A 25,629-nucleotide genomic window follows, 5' to 3' on the forward strand; every position below is an offset into this window, starting at 1 on the left:
AGGGTCTGTGCTGATTGTTTATTAGCGCAGCCTGCCCGCCCAGGACCACCAGGGATGCCCATGAAGAAACCTCAACAGGTATGCTACCCTAGACCACCAGGGATATGCCAATCAGTGCCCAGGCAGCTGGCAAGAAGTACCCATTAATATTGCCTGCAGTGCAGCCCATCAGTGCCCGTCAGTGAAGGAGAAAATTTATTTTTTACGAAATTTTATAACAAACTTTTTAAAATTGTCAGTATTTTTTTTTTTTTTTTTAGCAAAAAATAAAAACTGCAGAGGTGATCAAATGCCACCAAAAGAAAGCTCTCTTTGTGGGAAAAAAAAGATAAAGATTTAGTTTGGGGACAGTGTAGCATGACTGCGCAATTGTGATTTTTAAAATGTGACACTAAAAGCCGAAAATTGGTGTGGGCAGGAAGGGGGGTAAGTGCCTGGTATTGAAGTGGCTTAAATAAAAAAGAAAAATGTAAAGCATTCAAACATGTGAAAGTCACTCGGGGCCAGTTTACACGACATGCAGTCCAGTGTGTGTGTGTGTGTTTTTGTTATGCATCAAAACTGCATGGAAAGTAGAATATATGGTTTCCAATGGCATAGTTCACACCAGTGTAGTCAGTTCCAGGGCTTTTCAGTTCCAAAAAAAAACACTTTTAATTTTTCCTGCGCTGAAATGCATTCAAAACGCACTGGACCCTAGAATGATGGGGGGGGGGAGGGGGGAAGCACCTGGCATGCAGCCGGAAACTCGTCAAAAACGCATTAAAAACACACATGCAGAAACTCATCTGGAAAGAATCTGGAGTGCGTTTTTTGCGGTGTTAACCGGCCCTCAATGTGGAATTCCTGCCTAACACCAACTATACTTAAAGTGGTTGTAAACTCCATTCATGAAATCTGACCTGGGCACATATATGTACAGTGGTGTGAAAGTGTTTGCCCCCTTCCTCATTTCCTGTTCCTTTGCATGTTTGTCACACTTAAGTGTTTCGGAACATCAAACCAATTTAAACAATAGTCAAGGACAACACAAGTAAACACAAAATGCAATTTGTAAATTAAGGTGTTTATTATTAAAGGTGAAAAAAAATCCAAACCATCATGGCCCTGTGTGAAAAAGTGATTCTTAAAAAGGCCGTTCATGCTCGAAAACCCTCTAATGTAACTGAATTAGGACAATTCTGCAAAGATGAGTGGGCCAAAATTCCTCCAGGACGCTGTAAAAGCCTCATTGCACGTTATCGCAAACGCTTGGTTGCAGTTGTTGCTGCTAAGGGTGGCCCAACCAGTTATTAGGTTTAGGGGGCAATCACTTTTTCACACAGGGCCATGATGGTTTGGATTTTTTTTCACCTTTAATAATAAACACCTTCATTTACAAATTGCATTTTGTGTGTTGTCCTTGACTATTGTTTAAATTGGTTTGATGTTCCGAAACACTTAAGTGTGACAAACATGCAAAGGAACAGGAAATGAGGAAGGGGGCAAACACTTTTTCACACCACTGTACATATTTCCTCCAATCCCCTCTCGCACAGTGTATGCCCAGACTCCCCACCCACTGCTGAAACAGGAAGAAAGATGTGTAACACGATGTGCACTTTCTAAAGAAATAGAGAAAGTGGACAGCAGATATACATGTAAAACTTATGTAGGGAGATTTGTTTCATCTGTGGCTATTCATTTCACTGGGTATATGTGAGGGTTTACATCCACTTTATCCTATATTTATTTAAAAAGGAAAAAAAAAAAAGTTGTTTACACTTACCCTTATTTCAGTCTGTTCCAGTTCAGTGCATTACAGAAGGAATTTTGGTGGGCACTGCTCATGAAGCTTACAATCTAAAGGGAGGGGGGAGGTGGTATAAAAGGTAATAGCTGCATGGGATGACTGCGTAGGGATTGACTGGACATACTAGGGTTGGGAGATGTTCTGGAGAAATCCTGGAGGCAAGCATGGGAGGAGGTAACAGGGTAACTAAAGGTCAAAATGTCTTTAGAGGAGCAGGGAGGAAGATTTGTGCAATATGTGCAAATTGGTTGGGGGCCATGTTGTGGATGGGTTTGTATATTGTGGTTAGTGATTTGAATTGTCTGTTTTGGCTAGTGGAATCCAGTGAGGGGGCTCGGAGTTGCAGATTCTGAGAACTGGAGGAAGTGTCAATGAACTAAAAGTGTTGTGATCACTACACTTTTGTAGTCTGTCTGCCATGGTGGCAGGTTGGACTTGTAGTTTATTCATTCACAGAGATCTGTAACTAAATGATGAAGCTGCTGTGCAAGATGGAGCCATACACAGCTGCCCCAATTCCAAATCTGATAGCAGCTGTAGAGGGGAAGAACCCCCCCCCACACACACACACACACACACACACACACACACACACACACACACACACACACACACACACACACACACACACACACGTTGCCGGGCTCTGTAAGCAGGGTTTATTGGGTTGGCTGAGGAACTTTACCATCAGCTGTAAACTCTCTTGCTTCCCCTTCACGTAGACAGATTGCTTTTTATTTCCACAGAATGATGTCATAGCTGTCTGCTGGACATTGGAAATATAAGTAAATATTTCCCGACATGGGAAATCTGTCAGTTTACAGATTTAGGCTATTTTCAGATCTCATGCAAATAGAAATTTAGTTTCTGCCGCTTATAAAGACAGAAAGCCTCATACTAATATTTCTGTTGATACTGTAAATATGTAGAAAGGTAAGCTTTAGAATCTTCTCGCTTTTTTCTGAGCGGTCTAGATAATACAGTGCCGTTAAAGCGTTTTTGGAAAGAAGCTGAACGTAATATATGCCTTAGTCTGTATGTGATCATAAAGCACATTTGGTTTAGTAAGACCTCTTTCACACTAAGGCGCTTTTCAGGCATTTTGGTGCTAAAAATAGTGCCTGTAAAGCGCCTCTCATGCCTCCCCAGTGTAAAAGCCAGAGTGCTCTCACACTGGGGCGGTGCACTCACAGGATGGGGGGGGGGGGTCCCACAAGCATCCCCTTAGGGCGGTTTGGGAGCAGTGTGTACACCGCTCTCAAAACGCTCTGCCTATTGAAATGAATGGGCAGTGCTGCCGAAGTGCCTGCAAAGCGATTAGGCAGCGCCGCAACCCTTTCAGCCATAAGCAGGGATTAAAAGTGCCCTGCTAGCGGCGCTTTACCACTAACGGACCCCCATTCCAGTGTAACAGTACCCTAAGTGTAGACTGGATTTTCTTGATGTTTTTGGCAGTTTTTTCTGGCTATACTGAATCTGATTCAAGAGCAATACTGAATGTAAAAAGTGCATTTCTAAACGCTGTGCCTTTCTTGTGCTGCTATTTTTAACCAGGCTGGATTTGATTTAAATAAAAAATCATGCCCCTGTAGATGTCCTCTGTGGATGAAACGTGTCGGACAGGGTTCATCGCTCCCCACATTGCTTTTATTAATTGTGATCACTATTTTATCCTATATTTTTATATTTGGTTTAATAAACCTACTCAGCTCGCTTTAAATCATAAGTTTTAAAGAGCAACTGTCATCTTGGTCCCGCAGCGGCTCCCCCTCTGACCTGCTGTTGACTCACTGACAGTCCCATTCACTTTAATGGGGCGGCTGGTGATGCAGCAGGGACACAACAAGGTGAGGGACGTAGCGACGGCCGGTGAGTGGATGCCAGCTAACAGGCTCTACCATGATGGATATGAAATGACCGGTGATCTTTAAATCCAATTTATTGTTGCTTGTAGTTTTTAATCTATTTGCAAAGAAAATGAAGGTTTTCTAATCTGACTAAACTGTCAGATTAGTAAAACGGCGATATCAGAACCAATCCAGTCATACAGTTTGGTGTACATAGGTTTGCAAAACAATGGGATAAAAGAATATTCCTGAACTTTGGTTTATCTCGTGGTTACTGTGAAATTGCATAATGTGCATGTTTTCTTGGCCTGCAGAGCTTGGTTCACTGAATGAGTTTACCAAAAATGTAAATATTGCAGAATATACAGCCTCATGCTACATAGTTTAGTTTATTCAACATGAAATGGAGCTTAGTTAATAATGCATCTTAAATAGAAAACTAATCCTTTAGATCGATTTTTATTATTTTTTTTTTTTATTTTTTTTTTTATTTTTTTTTTTCCTCTAAAAGCATTTTATTAAAATTTTGATTAAAATCAGATTTTTAAATCATTTTATATCCACCCTGCTTTTTAACACATTCCCAAAGTAAAAGTATTTACAACGTGTTTATTTCAGTGCCCATAAACACATTTATGGGCAAATTTTCAGTAGGCAGCTCTTATTACTCATAAAAATACAAGTGATCCCAAACTTTCTGGTGATTTTTCTATCGCTACAGTTAGAGAAAAAAAAAAAAAAAAAAAATATATATTATAATATAATATAATATAATATAATATAATATAATATAATTAAAATTTTCCACCTGCCGGCGCTTGGGCTTGGTTCACATCTCCACGTTCCCAATCGCTGCGATTCTCGATAGAGACAAATCGTGGGATGCCCGTGCGTTCCCTGTCCATTTCAATAGCACCCCAAATGTGTCACGATTTTCCTGCGATTTGTTGGGTGACAATCGTAGTAAAATCATGCAAATAGAATCACGGGGCGCCTGCCACCCAAAAGAGGTATGATTTTTTTTTTTTTTTTTGTCTAGCCTAAAATAAGAGGGAAACTTAAAACCAGTGCAATGGTTGACACCGTTTTACTAATGCATCAATATCTGACTCTATTGATGTAACCGTTCTGAGTTCTCAAGGTGCTCGTTGAATATATTGGTTCTACTTTTGCCCATCGTGTGCTTCAGAATAGGTGCTGCCGAAACTGATGACCTGTAAAGGCATAGGCAGTGGGAGATTTTTCTTCAGGAAGATAAACTTATAAAAGTCCAGTAAACAGAAGAAGAGAATCGGAGCTGCTCTGTTATTTTATTTTTTATTAAAAAAAAAAAAAAAAAAAAAAAAGACTGCTACAACGCAGTCATTTAGGCCTATGCATTTTGCAGATTTGCACTACAGTCCATTTACCATGGTTTCCTATGGAACACGTTCTGTAGTGCAAATCTGCAAAATGCAAAAAGCACTAAAAATGCATAGGTGTGAATCCAGCCTTAAGGCCCATACACACGATCAGACTTTTTGACAACAAACATGCAAATTAGCTGTTTTGGAGCAACATCCGACTGTGTGTACGCTCCATCGGACAAACTTTTTTGGTTTTCATCGGACTTTTGTTGGCTGTGCGAACGGACAAACTTTCTGGCAACAAAAGTCCGATGGAGCAAAGTCTGATCGTGTGTACAGGAAACCATAGGACTTTTGTACAAGGTACAAACACGCATGCTCAGAACCAATGCAAAAGATCAGCCAACAATACAGAAGTTGACCAAAGGTGGCGGTAAAGAGCAGAAAAACCACATGATTTGGTGAAAGTTGGCTGAAAAAGTCCTGCTGTGTGTATGCAATACAAGTTCAGGGCCGATGCCCTTTGTACAAAAATCCAAGGGAAAGTTTGTACAAAGTCCTATCGTGTGTATGAGGCTTTAGTTGTGCTGGGTGTGGTATGTTCTGTGATCGTAGTGTTCTCCACACACTGCTGATCACTTATTCTGGTTCTTTACCTCAATCAGCGGCTTTTTACCACATGATCATCTGTGTCCAATCACAGCTGATCACAGATGCCAATTATCAGCACTCCTTTCCAGCAGGAGAAGAGAGCTGATAACCGCCTTCTCTAAAAGGGACATCTACACTGATAATCGGGGCACTGACTACCAGTGCTGCCTCATCAGTGCACATCAATGAAAGAGAAAAATTACCTGTTTGCAAAATTTTATAACAAACGATGAAAGTTTTTTATTAATTTTTTTGAATTTTTGGGCTTTTTTTTTTTTTAATTTATTTTATATATTTTTTTTTTTTTCCCTTTTTTAGCAAAAAAAATAAAACCCAGTGGTGATTAACCACTTCAATACAGGGCATTTTCATCCCCTTCCTGCCCAGGCCAATTTTCAGCGCTGTTGCATTTAAATGACAATTGCATGGTCATGCAACACTGTACTCAAATTAAATTTAATCCTCCCCCCACACACAAAAAGAGCTTTCTTTCGGAGGTATTTGATCACCTTTTATTTTTTTTTGTGGTATAAACGAAAGAAGACTGACAATTTTGAAAAAACACACACTATTTTTTACTTTTTACTATAATTATAAATCTACAATTTTTTTTTTTTTTGTATAATTTTTCCTCCGTTTAGGCAGATATGTATTCTTCTACATATTTTTGGTAAAAAAAAAATCGCAATAAGCGTATATTGATTGATTTGTGAAAAAGTTATAGCGCCTACAAAATAGGGGATAGATTTATGGCATTTTTCTTGATTTTTATTTTATTTTATCATGACTGACGTTGCGTCGGACACTTTTGACACTATTTTGGGACCATTCACATTTATACAGCGATCAATGCTATAAAAATGCACTGATTACTGTATAAATGCCACTGGCAGGGAAGGGGTAAACACTAGGGGGCGACCAATGGGTTAAATGTGTTACCTAGGGAGTGATTCTAACTGTAGGGGGAGGGGATTCGCAAGGGGGGAGACCGATCGGTGTTCCTCTGTACTAGGAACACACGATCGGTCTCCTCTCACCTGACAGGACGTGGATCTGTGTGTTTACAAACACAGATCCACGTCCTGGTTCTGTTACCGGCAATTGTGGGTGCCTGGTGACATCACGGTCGCAGGGCACGCGTACCAGCTCCTGAGTGATGCGGCAGGTGTGTGCCCCCCAGAGGGCTGGGTAGCCCAGGAACCCGTATGGGAGATCTCTCCTGTGGACATCATTTGATTATGGGTGGGGTATGAAGTGGATATATGCCACCAAAGAAAGCTCTATTTGTGTGACAAAATTGATAAAAATGTTGTTGGCTACAGTGTGTCATGACTGCGCGTTTGTCATTCAAAATGTAACAGAGCTGAGAGCTGAAAATTTGCCTGGGCAGGGAAGTGCCCATTAGGCAAGTGGATAAGATTTATAAATATAATTCTCATCTACAGTAAAACAGCTTGTGTTTTGTAAGACCCGGTTCACACGGGGTGACCTGGCAGGTGACATAGCCACCTGACAATTCGCACTCCATTCTGTACAATGGAACCGTTCTCATAGAAGCGACTCAAGTCGCTCCGACTTAGAAAAACTTTGGAGTGACTTCAGAGCAGCTTGCATTGACTTCTATACAGAAGTAGTTTTGCAAGTCGTGCTGAAGTCACGCTGTACGGGATGACTTTGAAGCCGCCCCTGTGTGAACCAGCACTAAAGATTGTGTAATGTAACCCATTTTACTGTTTGTTACGTATAATAAAAATCGTTCTATTTTCTTTTGTTATGAAAGAAATAACATGGACACTTGAAGTGTTTTGTTTAAATGATATTATCAGGGATGTGAGGTACCGGATCACTATATGTATATTGATCACTGTAGCACCACTACAGGTACATTAACCTGTGCAGCTTTACAAGTCTTCAGTAGGAATGAATGTCAGGTGGACTCCGTGCATACTGGCCTAAAAAATGGCTGCTTCTAAAGGAGTTTTGTGTTTTGACTGTAGAAGCAGCTCAATGTTCTCCTATGTGTCCGTGTACATTAGGAAAAAAAAAACCTTCTGGTTTATATTTTTGGTGTGAGCTTTACTGGCAGGATAATGCTAATCTGTGTACAAAAATACTATGCAAAAGTGTGTGTTTTTTTTTTTTTTTTTTGGCGCAAAATTGAATGTTGCCCTTTGGCAATATTCCCACTCTGATAGGGAGTAAGTAAATGTGGTGCTGAGCGTAGCATATTTGGTAGTCACCTCTTTAGGTGGTTGTAGCTATACAAAACTATACCCTGCTTGCCTTAAATCTTTTTTGTTCTATTACGAAATAGTAAGGAGAAAAGTCAGCCTCTGCGTCATTGTAATACTTTGTGTGACCTTAGGTAAATCCTTTTTCATTTCCCTGTAACTATTTATCTACCTGTTTTAAATTGTATTAAAATTCTTCCCTCCCTCCCTTAACTGTGATGAGAAGTGCCACGCAGACAAGAGCTGTGGAAATGAGCTGCCAAGATTTGGAGCTATAAACCCCTTTGGAATTGAGCATTGCCATTTAACTTTACATGCTTAAGCACTGTCATCATTGCTAAGCTTTTCCAGTGCAATTAGTATTCATAGTCTGCTGTCAGTTGCAGATGTTTTTTTACTCCTCTTTATAAAACCTTTCTGCCATTCCAGCAGATAGTAGGTTAATAAAAGTTACTATTGAACTTCTTCTACCCCTTTGACATAGCTGGGATTATGTTCAGGTAGACTGGCTAGTCCCAGACAAGTGGTCTTTGTGCGTCTGGGCAGTCAGTGACTGGTTTCAGCTTTCCTGTGCAGTCAGACAGGAGCAGTGTGTTCTCGGTGTTCTCAGTCATGGTGACCGAGTAGGGAGTTTAGGCTGGAGGGAGCAGAAGGCAAAATAATCTCTCCCCATTGTAGAATTTGCATTTGTTGCAGGCCCTAAATGTGTCTATTTAGAAATGTTTATTGTGGTTTCAAACAAAACGTCATCCTTAATGGGAAGTTCCACTTTTCTGCCCCCCCCCCCCCCCTTCAACTTTTGGGCAATTTGTTTTTGGTGTCGTGGGTGGTCACGACACCAAAGTGGTCAAAGTGGAAGTGGCCCTTCTCCATGCAGCCTCTTGTGACACATTATAAGTCCCAGGAGGCTGCAGAACCATTCACTCATCCATGTGCAGTGGGAAGCCAGCTGTGTAGCCTTTAGAAGTCACAGCTGACTTCTGACATGGTGATGCCGGGAACCCGAAGGGGAGTGAAGGCCCTGCCCAGCTGAGGACAGTGCTGGATCCCTGGACAGGTAAGTGTCCTATCATTAACCACTTGCCAACGCAGTTTTACTGCGGCAGAATGGCATGGCTGGGCGAAATGGCAATGTGTAACGCTGCTTCGCCCTGTGGCCACTAGGTGTGTGCGTGCCCATGGAGCCAATGTGAGTGCCCGGTGGTCACAATTGCTCGTGGCACACCGAGAACCCAGGATCTGTGTGTAAACACAGTTTCCAGTTCTTTGAGGGGAGAAGAGACAGATTGTCTGTTCAGAGTATGAACAGTGATCTGTCATCTCTCCCCTACACAGTCCCCTTCCCCCTTCAGCTGGAAAACAAACTAGGGAATGCCATTAACCCCTTGATCACCCCCTAGTGTTAACCCCTTCCCCGCCAGTGACATTTTTACAGGAATCAATGCATTTTTATAGCACTGATCTCTGTATAAATGCCAATGGTCCCAAAAAAGGGGTCAAGTGTCCGCAATAATGTCACAGTCCCGATAAAAATCGCAGATCGCCACCATTACTAGTAACAAAAAATAATAAAAATGCAAGAAAACTATCCCCTATTTTGTAAACACTAACTTTTATGCAAACCAATCAATATACGCTTATTGTGATATTTTTGGAAAAAAAAAAAATGTAGGAGAATACACATTGGCCTAAACTGAGGAAAAAAAATGTTTTAGATATTTTTGGGGGATATTTATTATAGAAATTTTTTTTTTTTTTTCAAAATTGACTTTATAGCGCAAAAAATAAAAACCACAGAGGTGATCAAATGCCACTAAAAGAAAGCTCTAATTGTGTGAAAAAAAGATGTTGATTTTGGGTACAATGTTGCACGACCACGCAATTGTCAGTTAAAGCGACACAGTGCCAAATCACAAAAAGTGCTCTGGACAGGAAGGGCGCAAAATCTTCCAGGGCTGAAGTGGTAAAACATCAGAAGCAATGGTATTTAAAGCTGCCAACCTTCATTATTATTATTTTTTTTTTTTGGGGGGGGACTAAAGAACCTTCTTTACTTTTGCATTGATTTTATAAATGAATTGTAGTATCTATTGTGATGGTTTCAGCTTTTTAAATGGCAGATGTTGCTTCCACTATTGTGTATATTCTATTTGTGAAGATCATTATCGCAGCAGTGTTCATCTTATCTTCCTCTATCCAAAGGCTAAGGCCTCATGTACACTGCTGCTGGTAATGGGAGTTTAGGAGCAGTTGGGAATTTTTTTTCAGCTGCTCCTGAACTGTCCTGTTATCTTCAGTACATGTACACAGGGTCCTTTTTTATTTTTTTATAGTCGTTTTGGAATGCAAAAAAAGGGTTCAGATAAATGTTCATTTGAAACACCAAATGCCTGTAACGGCTTGTAAACGCTGTGCAACTCGGTAACTTGCGTTGAGCAGCGTTCCGTTTAGTAGTTTTTCATTTTAATAAAAAAAGACACGGCTGAATGGAGGTTTTTAGACGCCGATTTGTAACTGTCAAGTTAAAGCGTTTAGGAGTGGTTAATCAACGTCCCGTGTACATGAAGCCTAAGGGTGCCTTCTCACCAGTGCCCTGCTGGCTCTAACACTGAGAACCAAGCTAACATCACCGATCACTCTATTCTCAGAGCTCTCTACTCTGCCCCCCTTCACGCTCACTGGAGCGCTGGGCTGTGGAGGGGGCGGGAGCGGCCGGCTCAGGCCATCAGCGACTCACTGAGCCAGGGTGCCAATCCAAGCATGTGGGAGGATCCCAGCTTCATTGTCATTCTTGCTTGAGCCTAGACCGGCTCTGTGACGTCAGCCAAAAACTGTGACATCTGCTGAAAACTGGTCATAAGAGTGCAGAACGATCTGCACTACTACTGTGATCCACAGTAGTAGTAAAGCCAAATGAGCTCCTCCTTTAAGCCTAGTACACACTATCAGTTGTGTTTATTTTTTTTCCATTTTTCATTCAGCCCATGTGCACTAGGCTTTAGTGTGGTTACCGTATATACTCGAGTATAGGCCGACCCGAATATAAGCCGAGGCCCCCAATTTACCCCCAAAAAAACTGGCAAACTTATTGACTCGTGTATAAGCCGAGGGTAAGACATGCCTGTCCATCCCTGTGTGTGTGTCCGTCCATCCCTGTGTGTGTGTCCGTCCATCCCTGTGTGTGTGTCCGTCCATCCCTGTGTGTGTGTCCGTCCATCCCTGTGTGTGTGTCCGTCCATCCCTGTGTGTGTGTCCGTCCATCCCTGTGTGTGTGTCCGTCCATCCCTGTGTGTCCGTCCATCCCTGTGTGTCCGTCCATCCCTGTGTGTCCGTCCATCCCTGTGTGTCCGTCCATCCCTGTGTGTCCGTCCGTCCATCCATCCATCCCTGTGTGTGTGTGTCTCCATCCATCCATCCATCCATCCCTGTGTGTGTGTGTCTCCATCCATCCATCCATCCATCCATCCCTGTGTGTGTGTGTCTCCATCCATCCATCCATCCATCCATCCCTGTGTGTGTGTGTCTCCATCCATCCATCCATCCATCCATCCCTGTGTGTGTGTGTATCCATCCGTGTGTGTGTGTGTGTGTGTGTGTCCAGCCTACCTGTGTCCCGAGCCTTTGTCCCGAGCCTCCGTCCCGTGCCGAGCCTCCTTGCCTCCGTGCCTCGCCGCCGTGCCTTGCCTCCGTCCCGTCCCGTCCCGTCCCGTCCCGTGCCGTGCCTTGCCTTGCCTCCGTCCCGTGCCCTCTTCGTTCGTCGGCGCCTCGGCGGCCATTGTAAAATTCAAAAGCTGCGCCGCCGCCTTCGCCTGTGATAGGCGGAACACTGAATTTCCCAGCAGCCTGTGTTCCGCCTATCACGTACATCGTATCATCCTCGTCCGTAGTACGAGGATGATACGATGTCCGTGATAGGCGGAACACAGGCTGCTGGGAAATTCAGTGTTCCGCCTATCACAGGCGAAGGCGGAGCCGGAGGCGCGGCTTTTGAACTATAGAATGGCCGCTGTCTGTCTGCTCGACACGCTGATCGAGCGGGCAGACAGCGATGACTCGAGTATAAGCCGAGGGGGGCACTTTCAGCCTCAAAAAAGAGGCTGAAAATCTCGGCTTATACTCGAGTATATACGGTAAGTCAAATAAAGCAGAGTTCCACCCACTTTTATAAGGTGCTCTTAAACTAATGTCCACCCCTCGTGTGGCTATATATATATATATATATATATATATATATATATATATATATATATATATATATATATATATATCTATCTATATATCTATATATATATATATATATCTATCTCTATCTATATCTCATCGATTAAAATGAGCCCTATAGTACAAAAAGAGCAAATAATTGCTACTGTAAACATTACTTTCACGGTTCTACAGTAAAAAATTAACCCCCTTACAGTAGTGATTATCTGCATTTATTTTTGTACTATAAAGCGCTACTTTTAGTTTTTTTAGCCCCATTATGTTACTAAACGTCTTAGACCTGGTTCACATCTATGTGTTTATTGGTGCTTTTTGCAGAAACGCACTACAGTTCATTTACATGGTTTCCTATGGGACACGTTCACATTCTATGCATTTTTCAGCCTGTGCATATTTGGAAGGGTTTTTTTTTTTTTTTTTTGGTTCGATATACTTCAATGGAGACGCTGCAGAAAAGCATGTAATCCTTTTTTGCAAGCAATTTATGTTTTTTAATCTGCCCAACAACAAATTGGCCAAAAAAAAAATGTAGAAACGCAGATCACAGCAAAACTCGCAGCAAAAAGCACTGCAGAAACAGATCAAAAGCAAACTGCATATGCTGGCCACACGGATCAATTTTCAGACGAGAATATTCAGACGAATAATTTTGTTTGAAATTTTCACTTGTTTTTAACATTCTGTTTTTTAAAACGAATGTGATTTCTGGAAAAAAAAAACACATACACTCAAAATCCCTTTGACTAAGACGTTTTCGATTTCCAAATTTTTCCCATCCCTGTGGTTGAAAATTTAATGTCGATTTGACCCCATTAACAATTAGAAAATTGAACGAACGTTCTTAAAATTTGAGTCTGTTATTTACCAGATTCACCCTTTAATAGTATATACAGTATATCTCCTCTCCATTCATCTTCAGTGGTGTGAGAAAAGGAATGGAGAATCTGTGTTCTCTGTCTCAGTGGGGAGATGTCTGGAGTTTAGACCCCAGCCATCTCACCAAAGCCCCCAAACAGGTCTGATAAAAAAAAAATTATATATATTGTAAAAATAAAATATAAATTTACTGACACCAATATTTATTTTTATTTTTTTATATATATATTGTTAAAGATAACATTACGCTGAGTAAATTTGATATCCAACATGTCACGCTTCAAAATTGCACCCGCTCGTGGAATGGTGGCAAAATTTTACCCTTAAAAATCTTCATAGGCAACATTTAAAAAAAAAAAAAAAAAAATTCTACAGGTTGCATGTTTTGAGTTGGAGAGGTCTAGGGCTAGAATTATTGCTCTCGCTCTAATGATCCTGATGATGCCTCACGTGTGATTTGAACACCATTTTCATATGCAGGCACTATTCACATATGCGTTCACTTCTGCACATGAGCTCAGTGGAATGGGGCGCGTTAAAACCTTTTTTTTTTTATTTTTTTTATTTTTTTTTTTTTTACACTGTTCTTAGGAATAGAAAAGTAAACATCCCTTGTAATAGAAAAAAAGCATGTCAGGACCTCTTAAATATGAGATCTCATATTTACACTAAAATGCAATAAAAAGAAAAAAAAAAAAGTTACATTTTTTCAAACAAAAACAATATCTTCCTTTTTAAGAGCTATAGGCGAAAGTGATGTTTTGACGTCGCTTCCACACTGCATAGGTATGAAGATGGTTGGGAGCCATCTTCCCCTCACCCATCTCCATACCGAACAGGAAGAAGGATCCGATCGCCGGGCCCCTCTGCCGATAAGTGATCTTGCGAATGCACCGCAATTCGCCCACTTTTACCTGAAACCATACTACTCACTGAAGAGGATACTGGGATTATGGCAGCTAGCTGCTGCCATAAGGGTATCCCTCTTCAAAGTGCCGACGTATATCGGCGTGAGCCGGTCCAGACATGTCTATAAAATAAATATGTATATTGTTTTGAGGCTGGAACTCTGCTTTAATCAACTTTATACTATCCTGTCTGTTTTACCGTAATAATCTTATGTGCACCAATTTCCATAGTCCCGTATTGACAGCTCTGGGTTAAGCTTGGGACACATGCAGTGAAAAGGCTTTTTTTTTTTTTTTTCCTTTTTGTAAGCTGGGCTCTGGTAAACTCCTTCAAGCTGTGGCTACATGAGAGATTTTCATTATTTTATAAAATGCCTGCAGTTTTCTGCTATTACCAGTTTATATGTATGGTGGTTTCTAGGCGCTTCTGAAACTGTAAGTCAATTTAGTAGTTGAGCTTACATCTGAACTTCAAGGGTACTGAAACTGAGGCTAAAGTACACATACTATGAGAGAAATATAAAGGCTGCTATTGCTAACCTTATTTGTAAATGGCAGCTGTCTGACTATTATAGCGATCCGTTTGCATCAATATATTCTGAGTTGCTTTCCTGGAACAAGTTTTCGAATCGGGGAAGTTATAACTACTTTTCTGCTCTTACCTGTGCCTCGATCTTTCATCAGTCTGCCAGGTACTTCTGGGTCAGGGCACTAACATATATAGCCTCTTTGTCCCAAACAAGTCAGCAGCTATACTTTACAAATACTGTAGTAGCAAATTTTTTAATAAAAAGACACTTTCCAACCCAGGGCTCCAGTACTGTCTTCACCCAGGCCAGTTGTTCCCTGGTCTTTGGATCCCCAGCACCGCCATGTCAACTGTGGGAAGCCGGCTGTGATTTCTGCTATAAGGAGAGAATGGGGGCATAGGTAGGAACTAGTTCTGTTTTAAATGCATTAATAGGCACTTTATTTTCCTGCATGTACAGCACAATTTTTTTTTTATTACAAGAGAAAATATGGCTGGGGATAAAGGGCAGCCCTGACGTGTGGCCCGTTCCATCTGAAGGGTGTCTGAAAGCAAACCCCCTAATTTAATCTGAGCCAACAGGGATTTATAAAGTATACTAATTCATTTACAAAAGACATGACCAAAAACCTTTAAAACTGCAGAAAAAACACCAAGTCACAGAATTGAAGGCTTTCTCAATGTCTAAAGCCCATAAATCTCAACTCTAGGAATCTGGTGATGGTAGCTGTAAGTGCGTAAGCACTCTTCTCATATTGAATGTCCATAGACTTACCTGGCAGGAAGCCGGTTTGATCTATGTTCACTAATGTGGGCAAGAACTTTAGTTAATATCTTGATCATAGTTCAGGATGGAGATGGGTCTATAGCAGGAGCATGACAACTGTTTGTTTTTATCTGGTTTTGGGATAAGAACTATATGAGCCTGGTACATTGAGGGAGATGGCTATAGAAAGTACACACTCTTTTTAAAACGTTTAAAACTATTAGATAAGCACCTGAACGACCACAGTATACAGAGATGTACAATGTAATACTGACATATAATCACACACATTGATGGACTTGTGTTGTTGTTTTTATTTTTTTATTTTTATTTTTTTCAACCTCATCTACTATGTAACTTGCCTGTCCTGGAGTCCCGCAATGTCAGCACTGCAGCTGATGTTTCCATCAGCTGTCAGGTGCTGCCTCCACCATTGCATGTAAGGGAACCCAGGAGTGTAGCATTACAGCTTCACAATGGGATCCCTACTGCGCATGCACGATGCACCGCTGCACTCTCCTCCTGGTCCGGCAGCGGGGGAAGGAGGAGGGAGCTGAACTGTGACGTAATTTGTCACAGCCCGGACTCCGGAAGTGAGGACGGGATACCTGTCGAAGACAGATATCGACTGCCCCGTCCCTCCCGAAAGGAACTCCGCTTTAAAGCGGTTGTATACCCTAATTTTGTCTTTTTTTTTTTTTTTTTTTTTTTTTTTTTTTTTTACCTACAGGTAAGCTTATAATGCTTACCTGTAGGTAAAATTAATATCTCCTAAAGCTGTATGGTAGGAGATTTGAGAGAGCTAGTTTGCATGCAGCTGCTGATGTTGGCGGTACATGTGCTCTGAATGCACGGCTGAAGGTCTGGCAGATGCTGGCAGATCTTGCCGGTAAGAAGGCTTCCATGCACATGCGTGAGAGTGATGTCACCGCGGCTCCAGCCACTCAGTGCCGGAGCCACGATCCCAGAAGAAATGCAGAGGGCAAGATGTCGGCTCTCTCGGCGTGGGCCTGGCTGCGATGCGGGGGCTTCGATCTAAGGTCAGTATTTCATACTAGCTCATTATACCTTTGCCTTGCAGGGGTTCTATTTATTTTTGATGTGCGAGTATACAACCGCTTTAAGGGAGATTTCCTCTGTCAGGTGTGCCTTCAAGAAAGGAAGTAAAGGAAAATCCCCTTAATGAGACAGTTGAAGAATTGTATACAGTACTTTAGCTCATGATACTTGTGTATGGCCAGATCTGTAGAAGGCCATCAGGTGGCCTGATCTTGGCACTGTTAAATGGCTGAAGAAGAATTGTATTTCTTTTATACATTGTGGCTGTGTTTGACCATACCATGCTGCTGTATATGTGACCTGTGTGGGTAATACATTTGGAGCTTTAGCAGAATCCAGCTGCCCAGGCACCTTGGGACAAAACTGTTCTGGTGAAAAATAAAAGTTGCAAATCGATATTTACATTGGAGTTAGAAGCGTCGTTTATTTATACCAAGCTCGTTTTTTCCAGTGCTCGAACAACAAGCTGAAAATAGCTTGTTTAGGGACAGCTTTACTCAAAAGCCAATTAGCCAGATGTTAACGCAAGACGTTGACTTTGTTGTTTTAATCCGAAGAGCAAAACACAGCTCACTGCTAAATCTCCAGTGGCATTTTTAGTTATCCTTTAAGTAGCAGATTTCTGCTAAGTTTCAGCAGGATTTTTTTGAAATCTGCTGTTCCTTGTGTTGCAACTTAATTGCTCAGATTCTCAAATTTGAAGAACTCCAGGACAGGCACTATTGTATTTTATGCAGGCGCAGTGAAAAGCTGCCTTCTGTCTTGAAATGCAACATTTTCAATACAATATGCTTTTTAAAATTTGGATGCTGTAGCTGGCATAACTACCTTAAATGGCATTCTACTTTTGTGAACTCTAGACTACAGGAGGAGCATTGTCATACTTACTAGTCCACAGCCTTACTGATGCCACTGGAGCCTAATACTACCCATCATGGGAAGGTAAAAAAAAAAAAAAACACGAGGAGGTTGATCAGTCAGAGTTAGGGAGGAGAGTTCATCAGGAGCTTAGAGAGATTAAAAAGGGGGTAGAAGAAAGCAAAAGGGCAGACGGTCTAGAAACTAGAGAAAGGGGATAGGTGAAGGGATAGAGTACCCCAGTGGCTTTTGTCTACCTAATAAAGAGTAGCCATAGATCTAGGAAGCAGGAGGTCATTTCAAATGGGAGGGACCTGATCAAGCTAAGGTTGCCAAACCCATAGAAATTTTGTCTTCTGTGTCCTTAAGGATTGCTGTCGGCTTATCGCCATGAAAATATGAGTAATAAGGGTGCGTTCCCGGCAAGTGGCATCTGCAATTGGTTTGCATAAGAGTACTTCCCAGGGACCCTTCCGTAGGTTGAGCATTGAGTCCTTTTCTCATTTCTGGCAGCTGCCTTCATAATATACAGAAAACATGGCTTATACTCCCTGTAAAGCTACTGGAAGGACCTACAGGGAGTATGTTGACCGCTGCATCCAAGAAATTGTCACCACCATGGTGTTAGAAGTGCTGGTAAGCACACATTCAGCTTACTTGCTGCATGCAGTCTCAGCTGTGGCTACTTTACTCCAGCCCCGCCATGCAGCATCCTGTAAAATGAAAGGGTAGGGCTTCTATGACAGAGCCCACAAATGTACTGGTCACCAGTCATCATGGTGATCAGTATCTGTCTAGCCATGACATAGATAGATTATCTATCTATCTATCTTGTTGCTTTTGTTTTTTTAATTGGCTAGCAAGCCTGGAATTTCAACTTTAAAGTGTCACTAAAGCTACATTACTACACCAGTATATTAGTTTCCTTCTCAATTACTTATATATATATATATATATATATATATATATATATATATATATTTTTTTTTTTTTTACTTGCCATGCTCAAACAATCAGTAAAAAATGATTTAAACACTATGCCTCCTTTCCGGGTTGGTTATGCTGGCCCTACATGGGCTTATTGTTCACACTCCCGGCAGATATAACAAACTTCTTCCACCTGTAAAGTCGGCCTAGCTGATGCATAGCAGGACCAGAAAAGGCTATTGCTTTGCTGGCAGACCCCCCTATTTTATAGGAGGTACCAGACAATGCATGATAGTGTGCACACATACGCATTTCTGAATGCCAAAATATGTGATCTTGGGATTTGTAGTATATGTGGCTATGATTCTACTGTACTGCTCAAACAGCAAGTTTGGCAAAATCAATGCCATCAATGCCATTTGCAGGTACACTGAAAATTAGACTAATGAAAGGGACATTGAGAAAGCACATTCAAGGAAATGAAACCTGAGGTGATAGTTTATATGTAATGTTTAACTGGCACATTGTTTTTAATTTGGGTTTAGTGACAGCTTTTTCCTTTCTACGACTAAAGTGGGTTACACACTATAAGAATATCGGGCGAATGTTTTTGGTACACATTAAACTAAAATATTTTGTTCTGTTTCTGTACAAGAAAATTTAGTTTGTGCCTTTGGGAATTTTCAGACGAAAATACGGAATCGGCTGTGGAAAGTTGTTTACACACACAATACGAAAATTCTTTGGACGCAAATGTTCATCCGATTTTTCTTAGTGTGCACAAACCTTAACGAAACAATACTTTTTAGCTAAACTTGAAAACAAAATTGTAATTGCATTGTCCATGCATTTACTTTACCATTGCCTGTGGAAAAAATTATAAAAAATTCATATGGGCACAGTGTTGCATGACTGCGCAATTGTCATTCAAATTGTGACAGCACTGAAAGCTGAAAATTGGCCTGTGCAGGAAGGGGGGTAAAAGTGCCCAGTTAGCAAGTTGTTATGCTGCAGACCTAGAACAACATGCAAAAAGGGTCTTCTGTGTGACGTTAGAATTTATCCACATTTCGGTTTCAGGTCGGAAACTCTGTGTGCACACAAACTTAAAGGGGTTGTAAAACCTTGTGTGTTCACCTTTTTAATGCATCCTATAAAAAACTTTGGTCACTGACCAGCACCCCCCACCCCCCTCCATTTACTCATCGGAGCCTGTTCGTTCCCACACTGAAGACGCGCTCTACCTCTCTGGCCGGGGTTCTTGGCTCTTGATTGGATAGATTGATAGCGCAGCCATTGGCTCCCACTGCTGTCAATCAAATCCAATGACGCTGGGGCCGAGTCCAGCATTCTGTCTATGGACACAAATGCTGGACTCGGGAGCGGGGAGGAGCCGTGAGCTCTGTTGGGGGGGGGGGGGGCGCACCCCAGAAGACTCTGTGCAAAACTAACTGCACAATGGAGGCATGATATGTTTGTTTGAAATTAAAAAGGGGACAACACCATTTTTTTTTTTTTTAACCACTTGCCCCCTGCCCACCATCAAATGATGAAGGGGTGGTGCGCTCTCACGTGTGATAGGACACGGCTCGACCTCTGTAAAGAGCTGTGGCCGCGGCTCTTTAACCATGTGATCGGCTGTATCCAATCACAGCCGGTCACATGTAAACATGGAGATGCCGGTATTCGGCGCTCCTTGCCTCACACTGACAGAGTGTGTGAGAGGAGAGACATCTACACATGTAATCAGGGCACTTATCATCAGTGCCCTGATTACAATATAGTGCCAGAAATGCCAGCAATCAGTGCCACCTATCAGTGCCCATAATTGTGACATATTTGTGCCACCTAATCTGTGCTAAGTGCCGCCCCATCAGTTCCAACTAGCCGTGCCCATAAGTGCGGCATGTTTGTGTCGCCTCATTAGTGCCACCTCATCAGTGCAGCCTACCAGTGCTGCCACATCAGTGACGGAGAAAAAATGCTTGGTTACAAAATTTACTGACACAAACAAACTTTTTTTATTTTTTTTCTCCCAGATTTTTTTTTTCTTTGTAAAATAATTAAAATGCCAGCAGTGATTAAAAGAAAGCTATTTTTGTGTAAAGAAAATGATCAAAATTTCACATAGTGTAGCGTTGAAAGCTGTAAAATGGCCTGGGCAGAAAGGGAGTGTAAGTGCCCAGTATTGAGGTTGTTATAAATGCCCCTTATATAGGCATAGGTGTTTACAAGTGTATTGGAAAAGGGGCATTTACAGGCAGAAAAAAAACACACACCAAAGGCTCTGAGAGGCACTTTATAAACATGCAAATGTACGCCAGTGCTCAGAATAAATGAATATTCCAGCCAGTAGAATGCATACATATGTAACATTTTAGAGGCATTTTTGCCTCATTCTAGCAGGAACAATACTACATATATTCATAAGTCTGTGTGCATGAGGCTTCAAAGTTTTGAAGATACTGAATTAAGGCTTCAAGGCAGTTGAACTTTCCAACAGTGATGGCTTCCATATTTATTTTTGTACAGGTTTTCTTTAAAGGGAAACTGACAGGGTGGTTGAGAGGTATGGTTTGTGTCCCTCCCCCTTTAAAAAATAAAAATGTGTTCATACATCGGTGGATGTACCATCAAGCACCTCCCTGAGCAGAGAGCTCGTGACTGTCAGCCACCGCTGTCTGCTCTGCCCCCCGCGCTCACTGGAGCGCTGATCTGTGGAGGGGGCGGGAGCGACCGACTCAGGCTCTCGGCAGCTTGCTGAGCTAGGTGTCCTGGTCCAGGCACGTGGACGGATCCCAACTTCATTGTCGTGATTTGCCCCTGTCTAGACCGGCTCTGTGATGGCAGCATACAGCGGGTCGCAGGAGTGCAGAACGAACGGCTCTCCTGTGATCCACAGCAAAGCGACCTTTGGCTGTACTTCTCCTTTAACATAACCCATGTACTTTTTGAGTTATAAAGGCTGTGGTTGCTCAACTCCCAGAAGAAAAGCAAGAAATAGTATCACACTTGGGAGCTAGGCTGTGGCAGCCTCCAGTGTAAGATGGGAGCCTTGGCTGTGACAGGAAAAATCCTGACAGGCTTACTCACGGTCGGTATCGGATTTACTAGGTCTTGTGTGTGTCTGTTACCCATATTATAGTAAGTTTTTTTGGTTATTCTTTGAGCTACATTACTATTATTGGTTTAAGGGTGTCTTATTTTATTTTTATTGAAGGCTGCTGTCTTATTCATTCGGAAGTGTACCCGTTAACGACAGCTAATTATAGCCTGATCAAATAAGAGAATTTTGTTTTTTTTTTTAAATGAGGAAAACTGAACATTTTAATTTGGTGAGCGTATTGCATGATAGATGCACATTTTGATCTCTTGACTGTTCTACCTTTTTGGTTTGCCTAATATCTGAGAATATTGTGCCTAGCAGTCATGGAGATATCAGGAACTTCTGGAGATATACTTTCCTATTGGACTTTGTGTACTACTGTGTATTTTTGTTTTGTGGTTTTACTATTTCTTTAGAAAAACATGGATCAGACATTTGACTCAAACTAGTAATCTTAGTCACATCGAAACTGACATCATGTCTAGTATTGTCAATGGATTAATTAATGCATGCTTGTCTTTTCAGAGCTCAGGAAGAAGTTGGAAAGGAACTGACCCAAGTGATGTAAGGAAGCATTTTTCACTTTCCTGGCACCAAAGTCCTAAAATATTGTCAAGCTAAGCCTGTGGACAAGCAAACTTCTTCCTTTTGAATTTCTAACATATTCTAACAAAGATGTCTCGAAAACACAGTAATAAGGGTAAGTTGATAAATACCAGTCAATATGTATGCCGGGTTGTTTTAATAAAAGCTGAATATTGTTTTAGTTTTAAAGAACTGTTAAAACATTGAAATAACTAATTATATCTTTTTAAAATGTTATGCTTGCTAAAATGTTTTTCATTCATTTTGGATCAAGTGGGGTAAGGATTAGAATTCTTGTTAAATTTCTATTGACATTTGTCTCTTCAATGCAGAGATTCATCCTTTTTGTCTTGGAAACCATTGTTAAAGTGGGGAAAAATTGGAATATGTTTTTACAATGAAAAAATATATCCATTTCTTGATGATGATCAATCAATATAACAGAAAGACCTGCCCATGAAACGTTGCTGGAACTATATGTAAAGTCTTAACCGCTTACGGACAGCCCCCGCCATTGTTGTACGGCTGCATTTTGAAGAGGGATATCGTTGTTGTTCTAGCAGCAGCTAGCTGCCATAACCCCAGTATCATCTTCAGCGGGCGGTCCGCTTTCAGATAAAAGTGGTCTCAGTGGCGGATTCGCTGCAAGATCACTTTTATCGGGGCGGGAGAGGGCCCCCTCTCCCGCCACGCTCTGGTGCCATCCGTCGTTGCCGGCAGCTCCAGTAAGCCCCGGAGGGCACCAGATCGCATCCTCTCCCCTCTGTGGTATGGAGCTGAGTGAGGGGAAGATGGGGGGCCCCCCCCCCCCACCTGCTCCATACCATTGCAGGGCGGAAGCGACGTCAAAATGTCACTTCTGCCCATAGCTCTTAAAGGGACTTTTGCCACCTCACCTTCCAGGACGACAGCACCAGAGATAATAGGCTCCTCCCTACAGGAAACACAGTCAAATCACAGCTGTTTATAAGGCCCCACCCTACCCCCTCAGTATTGATTGTGTTTCTCCCACAGCGAAACGTTTTGTCTTCTTTTTCTCTGACCAGAAAACTAAAGAGTCGGATGGTACCCCTGTGTGAGCCAGGTGTAGGAATGCCGATGAGGGCTGCACTTACCTGCTGCCTCAGAGCTTCTCACAGGTCGCCCCCAAAATGGCATTTGTGCCGGCGGTCTGGGCGTTTCAAATCCCCCTCCGTTGCATGCCGGGTCTCCTCCTAGTGCAGTGAGCTCCATTTTGCCGGGGTCCAAACGATCTACGCACCAAGGGGAGGACTCGGCGCGCGCCAAGCTTCACTTTCACTCTGAAACTTCCTGCCACAGCAGGAAGAGGTGGAGAAAGCCCAAACAAGGCCCAAGAAGTGGGTTTAAATTGTGGAGGAGACGCCGGACCCACGTGGCTGCGGAGACTGAAGCATTCCTGCTCACAGCAGGGCTCAGTGAGCTATAAAGAGCTAAATGTCTGTCTGAGCCCATCTCATGGACAAGGAGGATGGAAAGACAGCACAGCTGGCTGCAGGCAAGAGCAAGCCGGGACTGTGTAAGTGCCGTTTTCTTACCTACTTGAGGGTTTGACACCAGATTAGATAATGGTAATCCCCCCATGCCTTCTCCAGGGAAAAGGGGCCTGAAACCATGATACAGGGGGCAGGAAGAGGGACTATGACTTGTTCCCTCTTTTTTTGCAGATTCCCCAAGTGGATCACTGGAGGTCTCTGACAAACCACCTTCCTCATCCGCTAGCACCTGTGCCAGTAAAAAGTGCGGTAATTGTGGGGAAAGATTGTCAAAATCCTACACCCAGCCTTTTTGTTATAGGTGTATTAAACTGGCTGGGAGAGAGGCCTTAGGATTAACGAAAGAGATTTTCTCAAGTCTGTACAAGAGGAAATATTGGCCACTATACAATCTTTCCGCACCTCTACTCACACACCCCTAATAGTAGGTTCAGAGGAACCCACCCCTAAAGAGTGTTCCTCATCACAGGAGAGTTTACTATCCAAGCCAGGACCAAGTATCTCTTTACCTTTCTCTCAGGGGCTTCCACCGGCTCAGCCCAGGGAAGAGGATGAGATGGAGGAAGCCAAAAGCCGGTCAATCTCTGAGCTCTCTTCCAGATGAGGATGTCTGCTTAGGTCCAGATAGTGATGTAGAAGACCAAGTTAAGTAGTCACCTCTTCGACGTAGCCTGGAGGAGTCCCTCCAAGTCCTCTATCTTTGCCACTGAAGAAATCCCTGAACCAGTTAAGCAATCTCTGCACTGGATAAAATGTACAGGTGGTTGGTTAAAAGCCAGGCAAGGGTATTTCCCCTACACCAGTCTCTAAAAGACGTGGTTCTTCAGGAGCGGAAATTTAATGCAAGGAGTTTGGTCAGTCCTAAAACCTGGAAGAGGAGGTTCCCCTTCAAGGAGGAGGAAGCGGAAAAACATTTTAAAGGCCCCCAAGCTGGACACCACCCTCTCCCAGTTAAAAAAATAAAAAAAAAGTCTGACCTCTCCTTTGAGGACTCTGGGAACATCCGGAACGCAATGAAAGTCATCGTCCCTCGCCTGGGAGGCCAATTCCTAGGCTAGGCCATTACATTAGCAGCAACCTGCGTTGCCAGAAATGTAGACTTCTGGATAGAGAAGCTTAGTGGACACTTCCAAGTACATAAGTCTCAGGATATTCTAGATTCCCTTTCTGATAGGGAATGCTGTTGCATTCCTGGCTGACGTGGCGGTGGATTCCGTTAAGGCCTCTGCAAAAACACTGATTAACTAGGCCATGAGAGACATTTGGGTTAAAGCCTGGGAAGGTGATCTTACCTCTAAGGCCAAACTCTGTGGCTTGCCTTTCGAAGGATCTTTGTTTTGCTCAGTTCTTGATGCTTTGTCTAGGTCCTTGGGGGGGAAAAAAGGAAGACATTTTCTCTCAAACCCAAAGTACAATAATTTTTTTTTTCGAGGCCCCCCGAGACAAAATCAACAAAGGTCCAAGAAGGAACCCAGCAGAAGAATTAATATTAGAGGAAGGCAAAAAGATACTTTTGCTCTTTTCCTCTCCAGGCCAAAAAACAAAAGATGCCAGAATCTGGGTAGGGAGCAGACTGTCTCATTTCACTCCTCGGTTGGAGGAGTTTTCAGACAGTCCTTACATCATCAGTCTGCTCAGGGAAGGCTACCGCCTAGATTTCTCATCAGATCCCCCACCTATGATCACGTTAACGCATCTTCCCAAGGATGCATTAAAAAAAGCTGGGATTCAGGAATTGGTAGAACAGGTTGTAGTTACGGTCCCAAAAAAAAAAACAGCTTTACCAAGGCTTTTACTCCCATATTTTTGTGGTACCCAAGCCTTCAGGGATGTATATCCTTATTATAAATCTCAGGAACTTAAATTCCTAGAATACAAAAGGTTTTCAATGGAGAGTATTTACTCAGTGCGCAAAAACCTACTGAAGGATGTCTTTATGACCACCCTGGATCTCAGGGGTGCCTATCTACATGTTCCAATTTTCCCGAAACACCAGGCTTTCCTGAGATTTGCGGTAGTAACCCAGGAAGGAGTTTTCCACTGGCAGTTCAAGGCACTTCCTTTTGGGCTAGCTGCAAGTCCAAGAATCTTCACAAAGATTCTAGCAGAGGCCCATCTCCACCTCCAGGGGATAGCAGTGATACCCTACCTAGACGACTTGCTAATTTCCAGTCCATTAGCCGCTCAGGTGGAAACAGATGCCTGGAAGGTGAACTCTGTCCTGAAGACTGGGCTGGATGGTAAACTAGGAAAAATCCATTACCCGAGCTGGTTCCAGGAAGGATCCAAAGATCCTGGGGTCAATGGGATCCACTAAAGGTCACCATAGACGCAAGTGCCCAGGGATGGGGAGCTCACCTAGGGAAAGCCAAAGCCCAGGGCTCCTGGCAGAGGGAAATAGCCAGATCCTCTT

The 25,629-nt window shown here is 42.5% G+C and overlaps 1 protein-coding gene across 1 annotated transcript in view; it reads left to right on the top strand.

Moving 5' to 3' along the window:
* SPATS2 (spermatogenesis associated serine rich 2) overlaps nucleotides 1-25,629 on the top strand; it is a 161,552-nt gene that overhangs the window by 24,871 nt on the left and 111,052 nt on the right. Inside the window, exon 2 of the mRNA XM_077483352.1 lies at nucleotides 21,643-21,817. Coding sequence (XP_077339478.1) covers nucleotides 21,793-21,817 — 25 coding nt within the window. The 5' untranslated portion in view covers nucleotides 21,643-21,792. The remainder of the gene's footprint in view (nucleotides 1-21,642; nucleotides 21,818-25,629) is intronic.

The sequence above is a fragment of the Lithobates pipiens genome, unplaced genomic scaffold (genome assembly GCF_037356315.1).
Source record: "Lithobates pipiens isolate NorthernLeopardFrog02 unplaced genomic scaffold, aLitPip1_a1.2 Scaffold_16, whole genome shotgun sequence".
Taxonomy (NCBI): Eukaryota; Metazoa; Chordata; class Amphibia; order Anura; family Ranidae; genus Lithobates; species Lithobates pipiens.